Raw genomic sequence first — 17,090 nt, forward strand, 5'->3', positions numbered from 1 at the left:
TTAGCAGCTGCAGCAGTTCCATTGCTTGGTTGGTGCTGAATGATCTCCTAGGGCATAACAGACATGTTTGTATTGATTAAGTAATTTCCTCCAATATCTCCCTGCAGTCCAGTTAGCACATTTCAGAAGAAGTAATATTGTTGCAGTGATTACATAACTGAGATACAGTGCATTGTGCTTAGCAGCCACTATGTGCACCACATTGATATTTTTTACGACCATACGGAGGATTTGAACTGATATTGTAGAACTACTTGTCTAACCATTTTTAATTTAACACTTTAATCTTCACATAGATGACAAGTAGTTTCATTCACTGTGAAAGATGTCCTCTGATATAGATGTGCAATATGTCCATGTTTTGTTTTATAGATCTATTTGTCTTTGGTTGTAGCAGTACCACTTTTCAAAATTGGCAGGTCCATTTTCAGAAAACTGCAGAATCTCAGCAGAACTCTTCAGAGAATTTAGAGCTTTCTGCATAAGCAAGCAGGGCTAAATCATATTTTTTTAAAGTTTGAATATCATCTTTTCTGCGTTCTTTTTGTTCTGGTTAGTGACTTTCATATTTTAAAATAAATATTTTAAAACAGAACTTATATAAAGGAATCATTCAATATTATACATGAAATAAAGCTGTTTGTTATTCCAGCATGAAAAGAGGCTGCGTTTGACTGACACCGTTTTTTTTTAGCCCATGCTTAAAGCTACACTGCTGATGCACAATCATTAAACACAACCATTATCACATAGCTGCATTAGGGATTATTTCTGACAGCACATGATAAATGATTTTGTTGTCTTCAGAATAAATGAACACATGCCAAAATATACCAATATATATATAAAATCTATCATTATGCTAAGTTTTATAAAGTCTTCTTCTTCAAAAACATTTGAATGAATACATTTGAGTGCAAACCATTCTTTGTCTATATTTACATGTGTAAATTGAATAAAGCATTGCCAGGCAAAATATATGTGTTAATGCTTGACAACCTTCCCAACACTGTATGCTGCATGTTTTACTGCACCCACAAATAAAAAAGTTTGATGTTCTATTATGGTGTAGAGTTTATTTTTTTATGAAACACTGATGAAATGTATTAATTTACTGAAGATTGCAGCTCTCATGCATTATTCTAGTTTTTAAAAAACAGAAAAAAGGATCACTCATTGTGGTTAAAAGTCTCTCATGGGGAAAACTGCACTACATTCCCTCTTGTACCATTGCTGCAAGAATTTCATTTTCACTTGGTATTATTTCTTAAAGTATCTCCCACTCAAAAGGTAATATTACAGTTTTTGCTCGGCTTAGCAGTCAAATAAATACTTTATACCTCCTTTACTCATAAGCCCTTATCCAAAACTCTTTAAAGTTCATGTTCCTGTTGCTTTGATAATTTATGAAAGCTTCACTGAAAATGTCCACATGATTTTGCTTCATGTTGCTGTAGTACGTTTTCATGTCCATGTGTCTGTCTATGAGCGTGTGCGTGGGTTTGTGCATGTGCACATGAACACTTTGATTGTGACTCATGCTTCATTGCAGCCTTTCGTCATGTCATTGTTTTACTCAGAATCCTTTTATGAAGTTCAGATTGTTTGGGGATTTGGAGACCATCAGCACAATAGGTAAAGACATAATGAATGTTTCTCTATTTTCTCCACTCTTGTGGCCAGTTTTCAGTTGTAAAAAAGGTTTGGATGCATTGACTGTGTATGTTGGCTTTTTATTTCATTCATAAAGTGTACAAAGTTCAGCATTCAGAATTAAACAAAGCTCTGAACAAATGAATTGATTTACAGAGAAATCAACAGTCAGTAAATTCTGTTTCATTTTTGAATTTCAAAATGATTTCAATCAAAACCTTGTTTATACATGTATTCTGCAATTTGTATTCTGCATAAGGGGACAGTTGAAGGAGAAATGTCACATCAACTGGAATTGTGCATAAATCATAACAGTGGAAAGAGAACAGAATCTCATATGTAAAATAAGATAAAGAAATCTGTGGCTGTGAGTAGACAGCCATACATTTGAGCAGGCATGTTGACAACAAAATAACATTCACGTTCAAAAGTGAAATAAAGAATTCCTTATGGACGATACTAGCTGAAGGTCACAAAGATCAAAGGCAAATCCGAGTACAAAATCCTGCTTATAAGCTTTGACAATGGGCAGGAGAGTGGAACTCTACTGGGTAAAAGCCTAATTGAGAGTAATCTCATTCTATGGGTAGGAGGGAATAATAGGAGTCCCCTGAAACTGCAAAGGCTTCTGCTGGTCACTGTAACACAGGCTACTGGCTATTGAACAGCATGCAGGTCTTTCAAGAGGTCTACACCTGCTGGATTTTCCTGGGCAGCCATTTGAACAGGGTCTTGCACAGCTTTTTGCTTTTTACCTTTGACTTTGTTAAGTTCTTGATGACATTTCTAAGCAGACTGAAGCTTAGGGGCTGGGATAGTTGCACGGGTAAAGGATTATTTCCACTTGATGAATCATTCAGAACCTCCAAGAAGCGTTTCTCCTGCTGCCTGAAGTCATACTCCACGCTGGACAGACAGACATGCAACAACAAAAATCACAAATGTGAACACAAAATGTATAAAATTCAAGCAATTTAATGTTCATATGTGTCAGACCGGCAGTTTTTTTTCTCTATTATGCATCAGACTTTTTATACCTCAAATCACTGTAAACTGTGTTGCTACAGTTCTCTCCGCTTTGTGTACTACACCTCATGTGGGAAGCTTTGTGCTGTCAGATTTCAAAGCGGCTGATTGGTTTGGGCAGGAAGACATTCACAGCAAGGGTATCCTTTTTTGTGAAGATACACAGATCTTTTTAGTATAGCCTTATCTTCCACTTGGCCTTTAAGGACTAGATACCAACACACACCAGTCAGCAAATCAACTTATGTAATGTATTTTTTGTCATGCAAAAGCGGTTTTGAAAATAAGCAGATCAAGAGAAATGTTTTGAATATTTCAAGATAAAGACCGTTTTAGGTTTGGCTTTGTAGAGCATGAGGCATTTTTCCCAAAAGATGATGAGAGGACTTTTAGCTTTCTTAGCCTTTCTTAGCCTGCTTTCCACATTCAGTAATTCTGGTTGAGAATTTTATTTTTCTGTTGCCTCCACCTGATGCAACGTCTCAGCTTGAGGGTGCAAACCAAGACCAAAGTCGGAATATTGGATCTACCTACTGCATGATAAATCTGAATACACAACATCCTTAACAAAACTGGCAAGTTGTATGTATCAAAAGCCTTTCTCAATCCACAGTATCCACAATATCTGTCATTAATTCAATAAGAAAAGACCTTCACTGTTGTTGTCAAAAAGGCAGGTTTAAACTGATGTCTTCCTTCAAATTGCTGTAAGTTGTAAAAATATCAAAATGCAATATGTGTCATTTTTTGATAAGGCTTCTTCACCTGCCCCGCACAGCTGCCAATAACACGTACAATATATTTTATTTTCACATGAAATGAAGCCACCTTGTCTGCAAATGAACAATTTGCTATGCTAACAACGACCTCAGCAAAGTAATCATAATAAATCAGTATGAATTATTAGTGCAGGCTGCTTGGGCATACTTTGTTCCTATTTGCTATCTCAAATTTCATGAAGTCTTTCTCAGTCTCCATAAATCTGCGGTGTGAATAGATTGAGTCATATACAGTAAGTGCTTGAAATGACAGTTGTTCCTAAAGATTTATGGTTCGCACAGAGAGGAAAATGTAATCTCCCTGTGTATTCCGAGAATGAATCAAATGAGCAGTGCAGAGCTTTTCATTTGGTAAGCTGCCCATACAGTAAGTCATTAATTTTCAGTGAAGTGAAGTGGGCAGGCTGGCAGAGGACTGCTTGGCAACAGACATGGCAAGTGGGCTCAACCTTGTTGAATTGTGTGTCTCGTGCACATGAAAAGCCTCTATTTTGAAACTGTTATTGTATAAGCTGAGACGTGGTGCCACTGCTGTGGACGTCAACGTGTTCAGTAAAACACAAATTATTACACAAACAGGCAAGCATCAACTGCAACATCTAAAAATTTATATTTTTCTGAATTTATTGAAATTCAGATACATATTTTTGTCTGAAACACTCATCCAGCAGCATAATATTTATATCAAATCCTATTGGTGTTTAAATTCGAATTGTTTTCTTTTAATTTCAAAAATGTCTCACTTGGGTATTTTTCAAGATACCACATACGTTTTTGTCTTTATCTAAATGAGGGCTTCCTGCCTATAATCAACACCAAGCAGTAACACAGAGTGATATATATTCATGATATTCTGCAACAATAATTTCATATTTGGGCAAGAGTTCCCCATGTTACTTATCAGTTCACAATTTGTATGCAGACAAAATTGCCGATTTCACTGTTATTTCACCTGTAGACTATACAAGCCGTCTTCTGGCAGGTTGAGCAGTTTTTGAGGTCCTGTCCAGTTTTGTAGCATCGCCGACTGGAATAAACAAAAGTAAATTGCATACAGTAAATAAAGGCAACTTCCAAAACTCTTATCCTTTCAGATTAACAATTTAATATTCTCTCCACTCATCCTCTCCGTCTGATATTCATTCAGACTGCTGTTGGCAGCAATGAGTTGTATAACATGCATTATGTCAGACATCAGTCAGTTATTAGGAGTTGGTTATTCTGAAACGTGACCTCAGAGACAGTCACAACTTATTAGCACAGCAGATGAGAATGATTGACAGAGACACATTGCCAGAAGGCCGTTTTAATTCCTGTTATTTGTCCCAGAAGAGTTATACAGCTAAATAAATCTCTCTGAGACATGCCCTCTTGAATTGCACAAGTAGGTTTCTGTCACATGCAAGAGCACATTCACAGACCTGTTTGCAAACTTGTGATAATGTTAAGGCTTCACATCATCATGCAGCATGATGACTGTAGCATGATTCATGCTACAATTCCTGATTTATAACGCATTCATGGTGGCCACAACATCAATTTTATAAAATAACAATATGTTCACCTTCATAAGGTATCTGTGCAATTTGGCAACTTGTTATATCATTGTGTAAAAAATGGCACAAATCATAAACTGTATTTCTTTCATTCATTCATTCATTCATTCATTCATATATTTTGAATACGTTGGGGGTAGGGTTAGGGTTAGGGTTGGGGTTAGGGTTAGGGTTATGTATATATATATATATATATATATATATATATATAAGTTTAACTATTATGCATTACTAATTACATTTATAATTACATTTTTTCTTCAATATATCAGACAGGACTGAGCAAATATCTGACACTTTATGTTATTATATTACTGTATAATAAAAAAATACTGTATGTCTATCCCTATACTGTATGTTCTGAGGCTGAAATAGCCTGGAGCTTGGTTTTCTGTTTGTTATTGCTATCACAGTAACCTGCAGTTTCTCCACTGAACTATGGATCATACATATAATTACACACAACAAACACACAACAGTTTTTTAGACTGAGAAACAATGCAGCCTGCTATTGAATGACAAAGCCACTGAGTAGTCCCAGTAAATGCAAGTGATGACTCATTGGAAAGCCAAAGATCGGCACTGCAGGACAGCTTCAAAAATAATTCCCTAGACTACATTCTGGCAGCTATACCTGTATTGAACTGAATGCAGAGTATATCAGTAATTTACAAGTCATATCTGCCCATGAAAGTTTAATATAGTATGTTTTTTTTAATAATATTAAATACTCAATTAAACTATATGTTAAATGTTTAACATGCATCATGGATTAATTCTGTTGCAATACAAGTAATGACATAATCTGGTGACAAAAGTTGAATACATTATAGCAACCAACACTGCTGATTAGACGATGCTTTACTTGCAAACAAAAAAACACTCACCTACAGTACCTCACAATGCTTACACACTCATGCATTGCAGACACACACACGCGCACATCCACCACACACACATCCTCTTACCCGCTGGTGGGAGTGTGGCACGCCTCCAGGTCGTGGATAATGTTAAGCAGAGTTGTGATCCTGTCCTTGTTGGCTGCCAGGCTGGCCTCCACAGTCTCGAGCCTCTGCTGTAGGGCTGCTGATTTGCAGCATTGTGGGGAAGGAGGCAGCAACAGGGCTGCATCAGCTGGGTGGGAATGAGCCAGGCTGGTGTCCTCTGGGCACGGCTGAGGGGGAGCAGGGCTAAACTTTGAATCCGGTTTGACGATTGCCTCTGCTTCGCCGGGCTGGAGGCGGGGAACGGATGCCAAATGCATTGTTGATGGTGGCAATATGGAATTACATTCAGGGCCTGTGCGCATACAAAGTTCTCCCTCACTGTTGAATGGGGCTGGTGCAATGAAAGAAAGCTCTGGACCTGTGCGTGCTTGTGGTAGTGATGATGTCTCTGAATCAAAGTTTTGGTGGACTGATGATTTGGTGAAGGGGTTGACATGTGTACCAGTGTTTGCCGGTGATGAGAAAATGGGCTCACAGTTTGTTTGTGCTATGAAAGAGGGTGCTGAGTAATTGGGATGTGTCTGTTTATCTGCATTGGATTTAAACTTCATATTTGCATGCATGGCTGGTATGCCCAAGGCAAACTGTTCTGAATGCATCTCTTGGGCTGTTTTTACCATTGGGTATGTAGCACAGTGTCCCTCTTGTTCTGTTTCTGTGTGTCCTTGATAATGTGCAAGCATTTGTTGTTTTGTATTTATGCAACCCTGCAGACAAGAGCTGCTTGATTTAATTAGGGAAATGCAATTCTGAAGGTTAGTGACCTGTGATAGGTTTGAATTTCCATGGTCTTTTGACTCATGCACAGCTAAATCATTGATAAGATTACCATTGTGTTTGTTTTTATCAGTATACAATTCAGTATTGGGACTGATTGTTAATTTAGGGTTAGAATTGTAGAGGCTTGCATGGCTGCTTGTAATATCAGTGGCTGCTGTTGTATGCTGGTTATTGTTGTGGTTCAGCAACGTGTTTGAAACATCACTGCCTCTGTTGTGATTTTTTGACACATTTAGCGGCTCAGATAGTGCAACTAGAGTTGTTTTGGTGATGTTCTCCTGATTGGAAACAGCACAGCAGAAACCAAATTCATTAGTAGTATTAGTACTGATGTCTGTTGTTTGTGTGTGGACTGTCTCAGTTGTGTGGGGCGCTTCGTTATGATTTAGTAATTTGTTGTGTTGTGCTGTGTCTGTTGTTTGAAGGAAAGTTGTACCTGATACACAGACGGGACTGTGGTTTTCTCTCTGTGTAGATGAAGAAGAGGTAGCTGTGGATGGTGGATTTTTCAGATTGGTTGAAGAGTTCCTGAGGGCTATATTTTTGTATAGAGTTCTACTACATGTAGTTGTGGAGCAGGGAGCTGCACTTGCAGGCAACCTAGATTTAAAGTCTAGGAGATTAGTTGGACTAGATGTTGTATTTAGAGATGCTGTAGTTACATTAAGTGTAAATTCAGAATTTGAGGAGTCCGGTTGAATGAGGTGAATTTGTGTGGCCATAGATTTAGCATTATGTTGAGTGCTAGCATGAGTAGCTTGATCTGAAGCTGTGTTATGATTCAGAGTACTCTCTGGGTCAATAATGCTGCTAAGTGGATTTGGCGTAGTTGTGTGTGGTGTCTTAGCCAAAGTGGGGAATGCAGTTGAGTTCATTACAGTGTCAATATAAGATGCTTTACCTGGTAAGTTGCTGTCGATTTTTGAGGACGGCTTTTCCTGCAGTTTATGAGCTGGGTCAGATGAAGTACGTAGTGGACTTGCAGGTGTTGGTTGTGCAGTTGTTTCTGATTTATGAAAGGGATCTAATGCTTTGCTGGCTAAGGATAAAGTGGTACATTTAGGGGTCCTTCTTAAGCTATCTGTTGTGTTTGTTGTAATGTTTTCTATATGCATCGAGTGCAGGGGTGTGGTTTTATGCTGAGCATTAGCAACTTTAGAGGGTATTCTCTCAGTGGACAAGAGTGCAGCATTAAAGGTTGTGATTGTTTTGTGTGTGTTAGTATCAGCTGTGTTTGCAGGTCCTGTGGCTGTGGTGTACGAATGAGAAGTTGGCGAAAGAGTTTTTTCAGGCATAGTGTGTACAAATACACACACATTTTGTGGCGCATTAGGTTGTGTAGAGCTGTGTTGTGATGTTTTGAGGTGCTTGGGATAAGTGTGTGAATGTGGATTGTTTGCTTTGGTAGCTGTGGCCATCTGTGGAGTCAACGTGAGACTTGTCGGTCGGAAGATTTTACTGTCGTGTGACGGTTTTGCAAAGGATTTTAAACTATCATCATCTTTTCTTGTTTCAATAGTTGCTTTAGTGACAGTAATGGTTTTAGCATGTAGGATGGTTGTGGGTTGGGGGGGCATGGCATCAGTGGCAGCATGTGTATGTGACAAAGTGACTAGGTCACCCTTTGAGTGTCCGTTGATAGAATGCACGGGGCATGCAGGATGTGGTGTTTTTCTATATCTTAGTTCCTCATTAAGATATAATAGTTGTGGGTTGACTGTAATGTGTGTCCTTTTCTCTCTGTTTGTGATGCTCTCAGAGATTTGATGATGGCTTGGTTTGAGGTTTTTCTCAAGATGAAGATGTGTGGTAGTCGAGAGCGAGGTGGGGGCTGACTTTAATGGTTTCTCTCCTTGGCAAGCCTCAGCAGCAAGGTTTTTCTCCCTTGAAGTGGCAGCTCCGGTGGTTAAAGACTGTCTCCCGCCACAATGGCTGCATATTTTTTTTGGAATGCCGAAAGGTCGGGCAGCAGATAACAGCAGCGTCTTTTCAGACTGCTCTGCATAATGACCTTGCAGTCTGGTTTGGTCTCTTCCATGACAAGTTACACCCTTTACAGGCTCTGCTTCATCGTTATCAATGCTAATTCCACCCATCGCCTCTGAATCAACCACACTGCCGTTGGTGTAGCGGGCAGTAGATTTCAATTTAGGTCTGACATTGGTTACATTCCCTGCAAAGTGCGGGTTGGTCTTGATTGCCCTAGCATAGCAGTAAGTCCCACTTCTGTTCCTCTGACTACAAGCCACATCCTGAGAGGCTTCACCTCCAAGTGCTTTGAAAGTCACTTCCTTTTTGGTCTTGGATTCCCCATTTTTCAGTTTTAAAATAGCCCTTTTCTCCTTGTCACTCTTTGTTAGCAGTAATATCTCCTTGTACTCTGTTTCCTTGGTAATATAGCTGTTGGATGTTTGAGTAATGCAATCCGATGGCGTGGAGAGTGTATCAGTTAGCTGTACACTATGCTGGGTAGGTGGTCTGCTTATCCCTGGGGATGTCTGAACGCCGACACTGCAATGAAGACCCCATGTCTGCAGTAGGGCTCCTCCAGTCCTGTCTCCTCCTGTTGTCTTCCAGCCACGCACTCCAACCAGGGCAGGGACACCTAAAACTGGAACTGGAGTAGTCAGGTCAGCCGCTCGTCTCCCCATCCCTCGTCTGACTGACTCAAAAGTCTGACAATTCAAGAGACCGGGAGCGTTTCCACACCATTTAATCTGTCTAAAAATTAAGAGAAGAAGTTTAGAGTGAGAGGCGTTTTTTCGACGTTGGTGTGAAAGAAATCCATGAGTAAGCAGGACAAGTTTGAACAATGCACAGAGCTAGGGCTGAGACAAAGAAACTATTCCAACACTGCAGAAATGAAGGATAACTAGAGTTATCCAAAATCAATTGCACATTTGAGACAGAGTCAGACAGAGTAAATTATGCTTTCGCTTTCAAACTTTCCTGATACAGTTTGAATAGATAAGAAAAAGGAACGGTTAATGGGTTAATGCTGATAGTAGGAGGAGGCTGTGAAAACAAACGTTCTATATTGTATTACCTTTTCAAACATATCACATAGATCCTCTCTCTACATCTGACACCATACAGAATAATTCATTTGTGGAATAAAATACTAAATCAAAATGTAGCTCCTGTGATGAACTCTCTCTCTCCTCTCTTATTTGCTGTAGCAGGCAGCTTTCCACTCTGTTGTCCTCCACACTCAGCTCACCTTGGAAAGAGGTCATAATGTATGTACTGATGCCACAGTCATAGACTTCATTAAGCTTTGCGTGCATTTAACTGGAACGCCTTTTACAGAGGAGGAGGGCAGTTTGTATGTGTGTGTGTGTGTGTGTGTGTGTGTGTGTGTGTGTGTGTGTGTGTGTGTGTCTGTGCAACACGTTCTCATTCCCAACTCATCAAATGCAGCAGCTTGGTCAAAGGTCCTACGCTTCAAACTATAGCTCTAGGTGCCCCTTTGCCATCAGTTTTGCACATGTAGGGCTGTTCAATAGATATCAGTGGTATAGTGTTCAAGTCGAAAAAATGTTAGCCTGGACTGATGGTCTATGCAGTTTATTCTTTTTCCTTGCAGCTCATAGACCAACATAAGACCTTGTTGCCACTCTAGACTGGAGCTAAACTCTCATTACAGCCTCCTCTCCCCATTCATTCTTATCACTTGTTTCTCTCCCTGTACTCTATGTTATTGTTTCTGCACTGTTTACTCCTTCTTACTGTCAGTTTCTGCTTGTTACATGCATACATTCTTTTCAAAAATAAACTTGTGTGTTCACAGGAAACAACAAAACAAGAACAATATAACAAATACATTACAAACGCAAACTTACACAATGTGAAGGTTACACATGCGCATGAGGATGAGACTGCATCTAGCCTAGGTCTATTCATTTGAGCAACAATGGAATAAAATAAATTTTATAATTTAAAAATAGGGTTTGTCTAAGGCCTAGGCTACAGTGAGGCAAAATTACAGCAGGTAATAGGCTTATAGGCTATTATTTCTCTGTCTCTAATCACAGTGTGATATATGATGTGATATGTCAAACTTTTGAGGTCGTAAGAGTAGTCTCTGGAGCCATGGTGGAGCATCACTGAGGATCTTCTTTACTATGGCTAAGAGTGGTAGACTGTCTCTAGCACTGACAGCCTCCCATAGATGTATTGGTGGAATTTCTCACACCCAAATACAGTACCCAAGGTCTCCTTCTCTATTTGTGCATAATTTGTCTCTGTGGAGGACATTGTGCGAGAAGCATATGTCACAGGAAACCAGTCACCTAGTCTATCCTTTGATGCATCCGCGGACACCTTCACTGGTTTGCTGGGGTCATAGAACTTGAGTACTGGCTCCTTTACAAGGCTACTTTTCAGCCATTTCCATTCCTGCACATGCTCATTTGACTACTACCATTCTGTATTTTCTTCCAATAGACTTGACAAGTTTGGAATAAAATTTGCCATATAGTTAACCAAGCCTAATGCCCTCTGCAGTCAGTCTTGTTTGTTAGTTGTGGCATCTCCTCCACCTCACTTGTTTTCTCTGAGTTGGGTTGAACCCCTTTCCCTGACAACTTGTCACCCAGGTATGTCAGCTCCCTCACCCCAAACTCACACTTCTTCTTGTTCAGTTTTAGCCCTGATTTCTGTGCCTTTTTCAGTGTTTCCCTCAGCCGGGAGTTGTGGTCACTCTGGGAGTTGCACCATACTATCACATTGTCTAACAGCCAAACTCCTTTCATGCTTTCAAAGATCTGGGAAACAATCCTGTGAAATACCTCTGGAGTTGAGCAGAAGGTAGTCTTAGGAAACAGTACCTTCCAAAGGGGGTATTGAAGGTACAGAGTTTTGATCTCTCCTCCTCCAGTTCTATGTGATAGAATGCAGATTAGGCATCTAACTTGGAGAAATAACTTGCACATGCCATGCATGCTAAGATGTCAGCTTTAATGGGGAACCTAAAATGTTCTCTTTTAATCCATTTATTCACGTCATTTGGTGCCAATCACAGCCGCAGTTTTCTATCTTTCTTTTCATTTATCATTTGTGAGTTGACCCACTCTGGGAGGTTCCTCAATTCATCTCACAATTCCCAGTTCTGTCAGCCTGTCCAGCTCATTTTTTAATCTGTCCCTCAGTGCTAATGGCACTTTTCTGGCTGGGTGAATGACAGGTCTTGCATTTTCTTTGAGCTGTATCTTGTGTCTACCTGGCAGCTTCCCTATGCTTTCAAACACTTCTTGGAACTCTTTTGTGATCTCATTGTGCAGTTGAGTCTGGCCCCTTGACTCGGTGGCTAGCTGCACTGCTTCTTTGTCAATAACATACACTCTCTTTATCAGCCCCAGCTTCTCACATGCTCATAATCCCAGAAAAGGCTGTCTTTCCTCCTCTACTATAGAAAACAGTGCATTGACCTTTTTCTCTCTGCATTTCAATGTCGATCTTCGCATACCTTAAGTGGGGATTGGCTCATCATTGTAGTGGTACAGATTCTGCTTCTTAGGAGAGATTTTTGGTTTCTTCTGTAGCTTAAGGATCTCTTTCCATGGCAGGATGTTCACCTGGCCCCCCCTTCACCTCTCCTATATAGAAACACTGATCCTCTTCTTCACTGGTGTCCAACTCTCCACTGGCTCCATGCTCCTTCACAACCTTTACTTTACTTTTACTGTAGCATTGCAGCATCTGGCAAAATGATTGATGCCACCACATTTCCTGCATTGTTTTCCAAATGTGGGGTATTTCCTTGGTGCATGGATATTGCCACAGTGCTCACAGTCAAAAGTCTCTGCCATGGTCTCTTGTTGCACTACACATGCCCCTTTTGCCAACCATTTTCCTGCCCTTTTAGTGTTTATAGCATCAACTTTTCCATCACCCTCGCCCTCAAATGTCCTTAGCTGTTCTTTGTATTTTCTGAAACTTGGCTGCCTTCTCTATGCTCAAATCCTCACTTTTTTATCTCAGACTCCAATCACAATTGGGTCTTGTATCATTGAGTCACGCAGTATTCCAAAATTGCATGACTGGCCTTTGATTCAGAGGTTGATTACGTACTGTTCGATAAACTCATTGTCTCCCTGTGGTCTATTACGGAAAACATACCTCTTATAAGTCTCAGTCTTCCTTGGTGTGGAATATGCTTGAATTTAGCAATCACAGCTTCATAGTTGTCGTCTTCATGTTAATTTCACGTGAAGGTATTATCCAATGCTGCATGTCCTGCGATGGTTAGCAACAATGCCATCTTCATCTGCACCAGTTGCAAACAGATATAGTTCAACACTTTGCTTAAAAATTTTCCAGTTTTCGGCTACATTGCCAATCAGTGTCAAGTCTGCTTGCTGGTGAATGGAATCCATCTTTCAACTGTTTATATATTGGAAAAAGAACCCCACTCATTCAAAAGCAACTTTACTCAGCGAACAAGTTTCTTAAACACTACAAACTGGAGTGTCCTCTTCAGGCATTACATAAAACAACATATCAATACAGTTCTTATTTTGTCATTTCCTGTGAACATGGAAGTTTATTTTGAAAAGACAAGGTGCCCATACATGATCAGTGGTAAAACCACTCTATGCTGGCTGTGCCATTGTTTTCCTATGGGGAGAGCGATGGCGCCCAACTAGGTCGAAGCGCTACCCTTGGCGTGGTGCACCGCCCGAAATTGCCACAGAGTGCTGCGCTCAAAGTTAAAATTATTTCAACTTTGACCTTCGTTGCTGCTGACCTTTCAAAGCACAACCAATGAGATAACAGCTGTATGTGACATAGCCAGAAGCCACACATGCAGGCAGGGGAGGTAGAAAATGAAGGGAGAAAAACTCATATTCTGTGTTTCTCTGAGTTCCCCAAACTTTATAACACAACATTAAAAACACACCACGATCTCGCCAGGAAAAGTAATGCAATCGCTAGGGCCTTCTTTTGAAATAAACTCAAAGGCATCATACACAAAACGGTCTTTGACTGCAACTGATGGCATCTGGAGAAATTGGCGGCAATGTTCTTCAAATACCCTGGTAGCGTACTTATTGCCTATAAACATGTATAAACATGGTGAACAGCTACGTTGCCCACTTTTTGATGACATATACCTGTACTGCGCTTTGCCTCTGCACCAATTGTCTGCACTGTGCTGTGCGCCCTACCTCGCAGTGAGTGAAGAACAAATTTCTTATCATCTGAAGGCAACTTAACACAGAGCACAAGGAGAGAAACAAGCAATAAGGATGAACGGGGAGAGTAGGCTACAACAGGAGTTTAGCTCCAGTCAAGAGTGACAACAAGCTCTTACGTTGGTCTATGAACTGCAAGGCTGACTTAAGCTGGACCACTACACCATTGATATATATTGAACAGCCCTGCACATGCAAAACTGATGCTAGAGGGTTACCTAGAGTGTCATTGTTTGAAGTGTAGGGCCACTGACCAAGCTGCATTATTTGATGAATTGGGAATGAGAACGTGTTCGTCCGTGCCACCAATGAATTCTCATGTGCCAGTTTTCTTGTGTGTACTGGAGGTCATTTTAATGATTTACGCAACAACAGTTCAGTAGTCAACAACAGGGCGACATTGTGTGGAATTTCTGCATATGAGCAGGCATTTGATTATGCAGTAAAACACTCAATGTGACTGTATGTGTGCTTGCAAGCGTTGATTTATGACAAAAATGTCATGCAAACACATTGTGACAAGACTCCTTTCACTCCTTCCTCCTCTTCATCCTCCCCAACAGCCTTCATCCAGTGATGTCAAAATTGCAAAAAGAACATTTAGCCTAGTCATCTATACCTGTATGGACTCTTATTTTGGTTGTCATCTAATGTTACTTGAGCTCAGTCAAGTGACCTATGTTTGTTGTCACTGTCTAACGCTAAGTGACAACTGTCCTGCCCTGTACACCATTAAATCCCCCTTTGCAGAGGAAAAAAAAACACATTCTTGCAATGCCAAACACTTTTTAAATGATTTTTAAACTGGCTTCAACAGAATTGCTACCTAGGCCTATAATGTTCATTGATTCTGTTAAACAGTCATACCTGAGTGTTTGTTTGATCCTACTGCAAGATGTCTTGTTTTCTTGATTCCAAATGTCAGGAGGTAGTTTTCTGCTTTTCTGTTTTATGCCCTCTTAGGTCCTCAAGGTTTGAGTGACTTTGTCTTCATTTCTTAAATCCCTTGGTGGTAGAATTCAAACTCAGAGGGGTCTGCAGGCATCCAGTTCTGCAAAGCAATGCTGCTTAATGAGCCCATTTTTCAATTTCCCCGATTCTGAACTAATCTACCTTTTATTGATCAAGCATAAAGCCAAGCTGTGTCCTCAGTGTATCCCTTCTCCTCTTGTTTTGGTCCTGCTGATCCATGTTCACTCCATAATCACAACATAGCAGTATGCTACAGTACAGCTGCCCTCCAACACACTGTCCTACTATGCCTTGCCTTTTTACCTCCTCCTCTCTCTCCTCTCTCTAGCTCTCTCTCTTACTCTCCTCTCTTATTTCTGCCACTACCCTCCTTCCCAACATCCATGCATCCTGATCTACAGCTGGGTGGAGAACGAGAGCAAGGGGAGAGAGAGAGAGGAAGAGAAGAGAGAGAGAGAGAGAGAGAGAGAGAGAGAGAGAGAGAGAGAGAGAGAGAGAGAGAGAGAGAGAGAGAGAGAGAGAGAAGTGACTTGCATCAGTGAGGCAGGGACTGTGTGTAAATTACCATGCAAGTTAAGAAGCAGGAAAATGCACTGACAAGAACTGTAAAACAAATATAAATGTAGACAAAGCTGTATTAGTCTGAGGAGGCAATAAAATGAAAAAGAATAGAATAAAATATCCTTCAGAGTATAAATCCGTATTTGGTCTGTTTGGTCATGGACAGTCACAGTATTTCAAGACAATCATTGATATCAGGGTATATTAATTTCAAATACAAATGTCTTATCTAGAATTCGGTGAGATTTACATGTAAATGCAAAATGCTTACCTTGTATCACTACCATGAAAATCTATCCAGTACTGTTACATATTATCTGGACAAACATGAAGCTGTTTTTGTTGTTTACAGAACTAAATAAGTGTTCAGTAATATCCACCCTCATCATTTTTATTTACTGTTATTCTATTTATCTTCTTGTGAGTTTTTAGCAGAAGTCTTTGTCTAAACTAGTAGTTTCCTACCTCTCCTGAACAAGCATTTGTTCACTTTGAATTTATGTATAGCTGAGTATAATATGTGGATGTCCTTGTGTGCAAATCAAATCTTTTGTTTTTCTAAAATACAAAATATATATTTTTGTTAACATACAAACAAGTTTATAAATTGCATTGTTTCACGATTAAATTATCATCATGACTTTTTTTTTGGTCATTTTTTTTATAATATGACTGCTTGGAGTATAGTCTGAGGCAAGTTTGTCAAGTGTGTAATACTACAGGAGTGACAACAAGGGCAGCAAGTTTTATACATTTAAACATTTAGCTATTGGATTTCCAACATTGTTTCTGTGGATAAGTCTTACACACATGTATCATGTTACACATAGAGCTGGGCAATATATTGATATTATATCAATATCGAGATACAAAACTAGATATCATCTTAGATTTTGGATATCGTAATATTGTGATATTGCATAAGTGTTGTCTTTTCCTGATGTTAAAGGCTCCATTACATTAAAGTGATGTAATTTTCTGAAATTACCAGACTGTTCTAGCTATTCTATTATTTGGCTTTACCCTCTTGGTCATTGTATCCATTTGTGAAAGCACCAATAGTCATCCCTACAACATTGTTCAAATATTGTATCAAAAATATTGATATTTGATTTTGTCGATATATGTTGTACCTCAAGCACTTCCAAACATTGAGCTGCACACAGTATACAGACTGTATAGAAAAAAATAAAGGGGTCTCTTTATGTTCTTAGGGTTTATTATAACAGACAATGTAATATTTTTTAGCATTTTCACACCATATGTAACGTGAGAGGATTGTCTCAAATAGCAGGTGGTTTACAAAATGTGACAGTTGTTATCAGTAATTAATAAAATCCACAGTTACCATGTTGAGATTGGTTCATTGGAGGCCTGAATGTGCTGCGTTCAGTAGATTGCACTCATATTCCATCACTGCAGCCGTGGGGAACATAAAGCTGACTTTGTGAATAGCAAATTGTTCTATAGCCTCAAGGTGATTACACAACATTGTATCACGGAGAATGCCTGCTGTGCCTTAATAGCAAGGCACAACAGTTTTACTGTCACTGTAATAGT

General features: G+C 39.7%; 1 protein-coding gene across 1 annotated transcript; it reads right to left on the bottom strand.

The window, feature by feature from the left end:
* Positions 1 to 1,739: 1,739 nt before the first annotated feature.
* On the bottom strand, positions 1,740 to 7,031 carry LOC137194996 (inhibitory synaptic factor 2A-like). The gene is made up of 3 exons (XM_067607079.1): positions 5,983 to 7,031; positions 4,411 to 4,485; positions 1,740 to 2,559 (listed from the first exon to the last, which is right to left on the bottom strand). Exons 1-3 carry the CDS (start codon positions 6,702 to 6,704, stop codon positions 2,343 to 2,345), a joined length of 1,014 nt encoding a protein of 337 aa, XP_067463180.1. The 5' UTR covers positions 6,705 to 7,031; the 3' UTR covers positions 1,740 to 2,342.
* Between the last annotated feature and the right edge of the window lie 10,059 nt (positions 7,032 to 17,090).

The sequence above is a fragment of the Thunnus thynnus genome, chromosome 13, assembly GCF_963924715.1.
Source record: "Thunnus thynnus chromosome 13, fThuThy2.1, whole genome shotgun sequence".
NCBI lineage: Eukaryota > Metazoa > Chordata > Actinopteri > Scombriformes > Scombridae > Thunnus > Thunnus thynnus.

What these genes read in the sequence shown, in the direction of transcription:
- LOC137194996 (XM_067607079.1), bottom strand. Translation starts at nt 6,704, where the DNA reads ATGCTTGCACATTATCAAGGACACACAGAAACAGAACAAGAGGGACAC. An exon ending in TGCCACACTCCCACCAGCGG is followed by an intron (nt 4,486 to 5,982) that starts GTAAGAGGATGT and finishes TGTTTATTCCAG; the next exon opens with TCGGCGATGCTACAAAACTG. An exon ending in ACGGCTTGTATAGTCTACAG is followed by an intron (nt 2,560 to 4,410) that starts GTGAAATAACAG and finishes CTGTCTGTCCAG; the next exon opens with CGTGGAGTATGACTTCAGGC.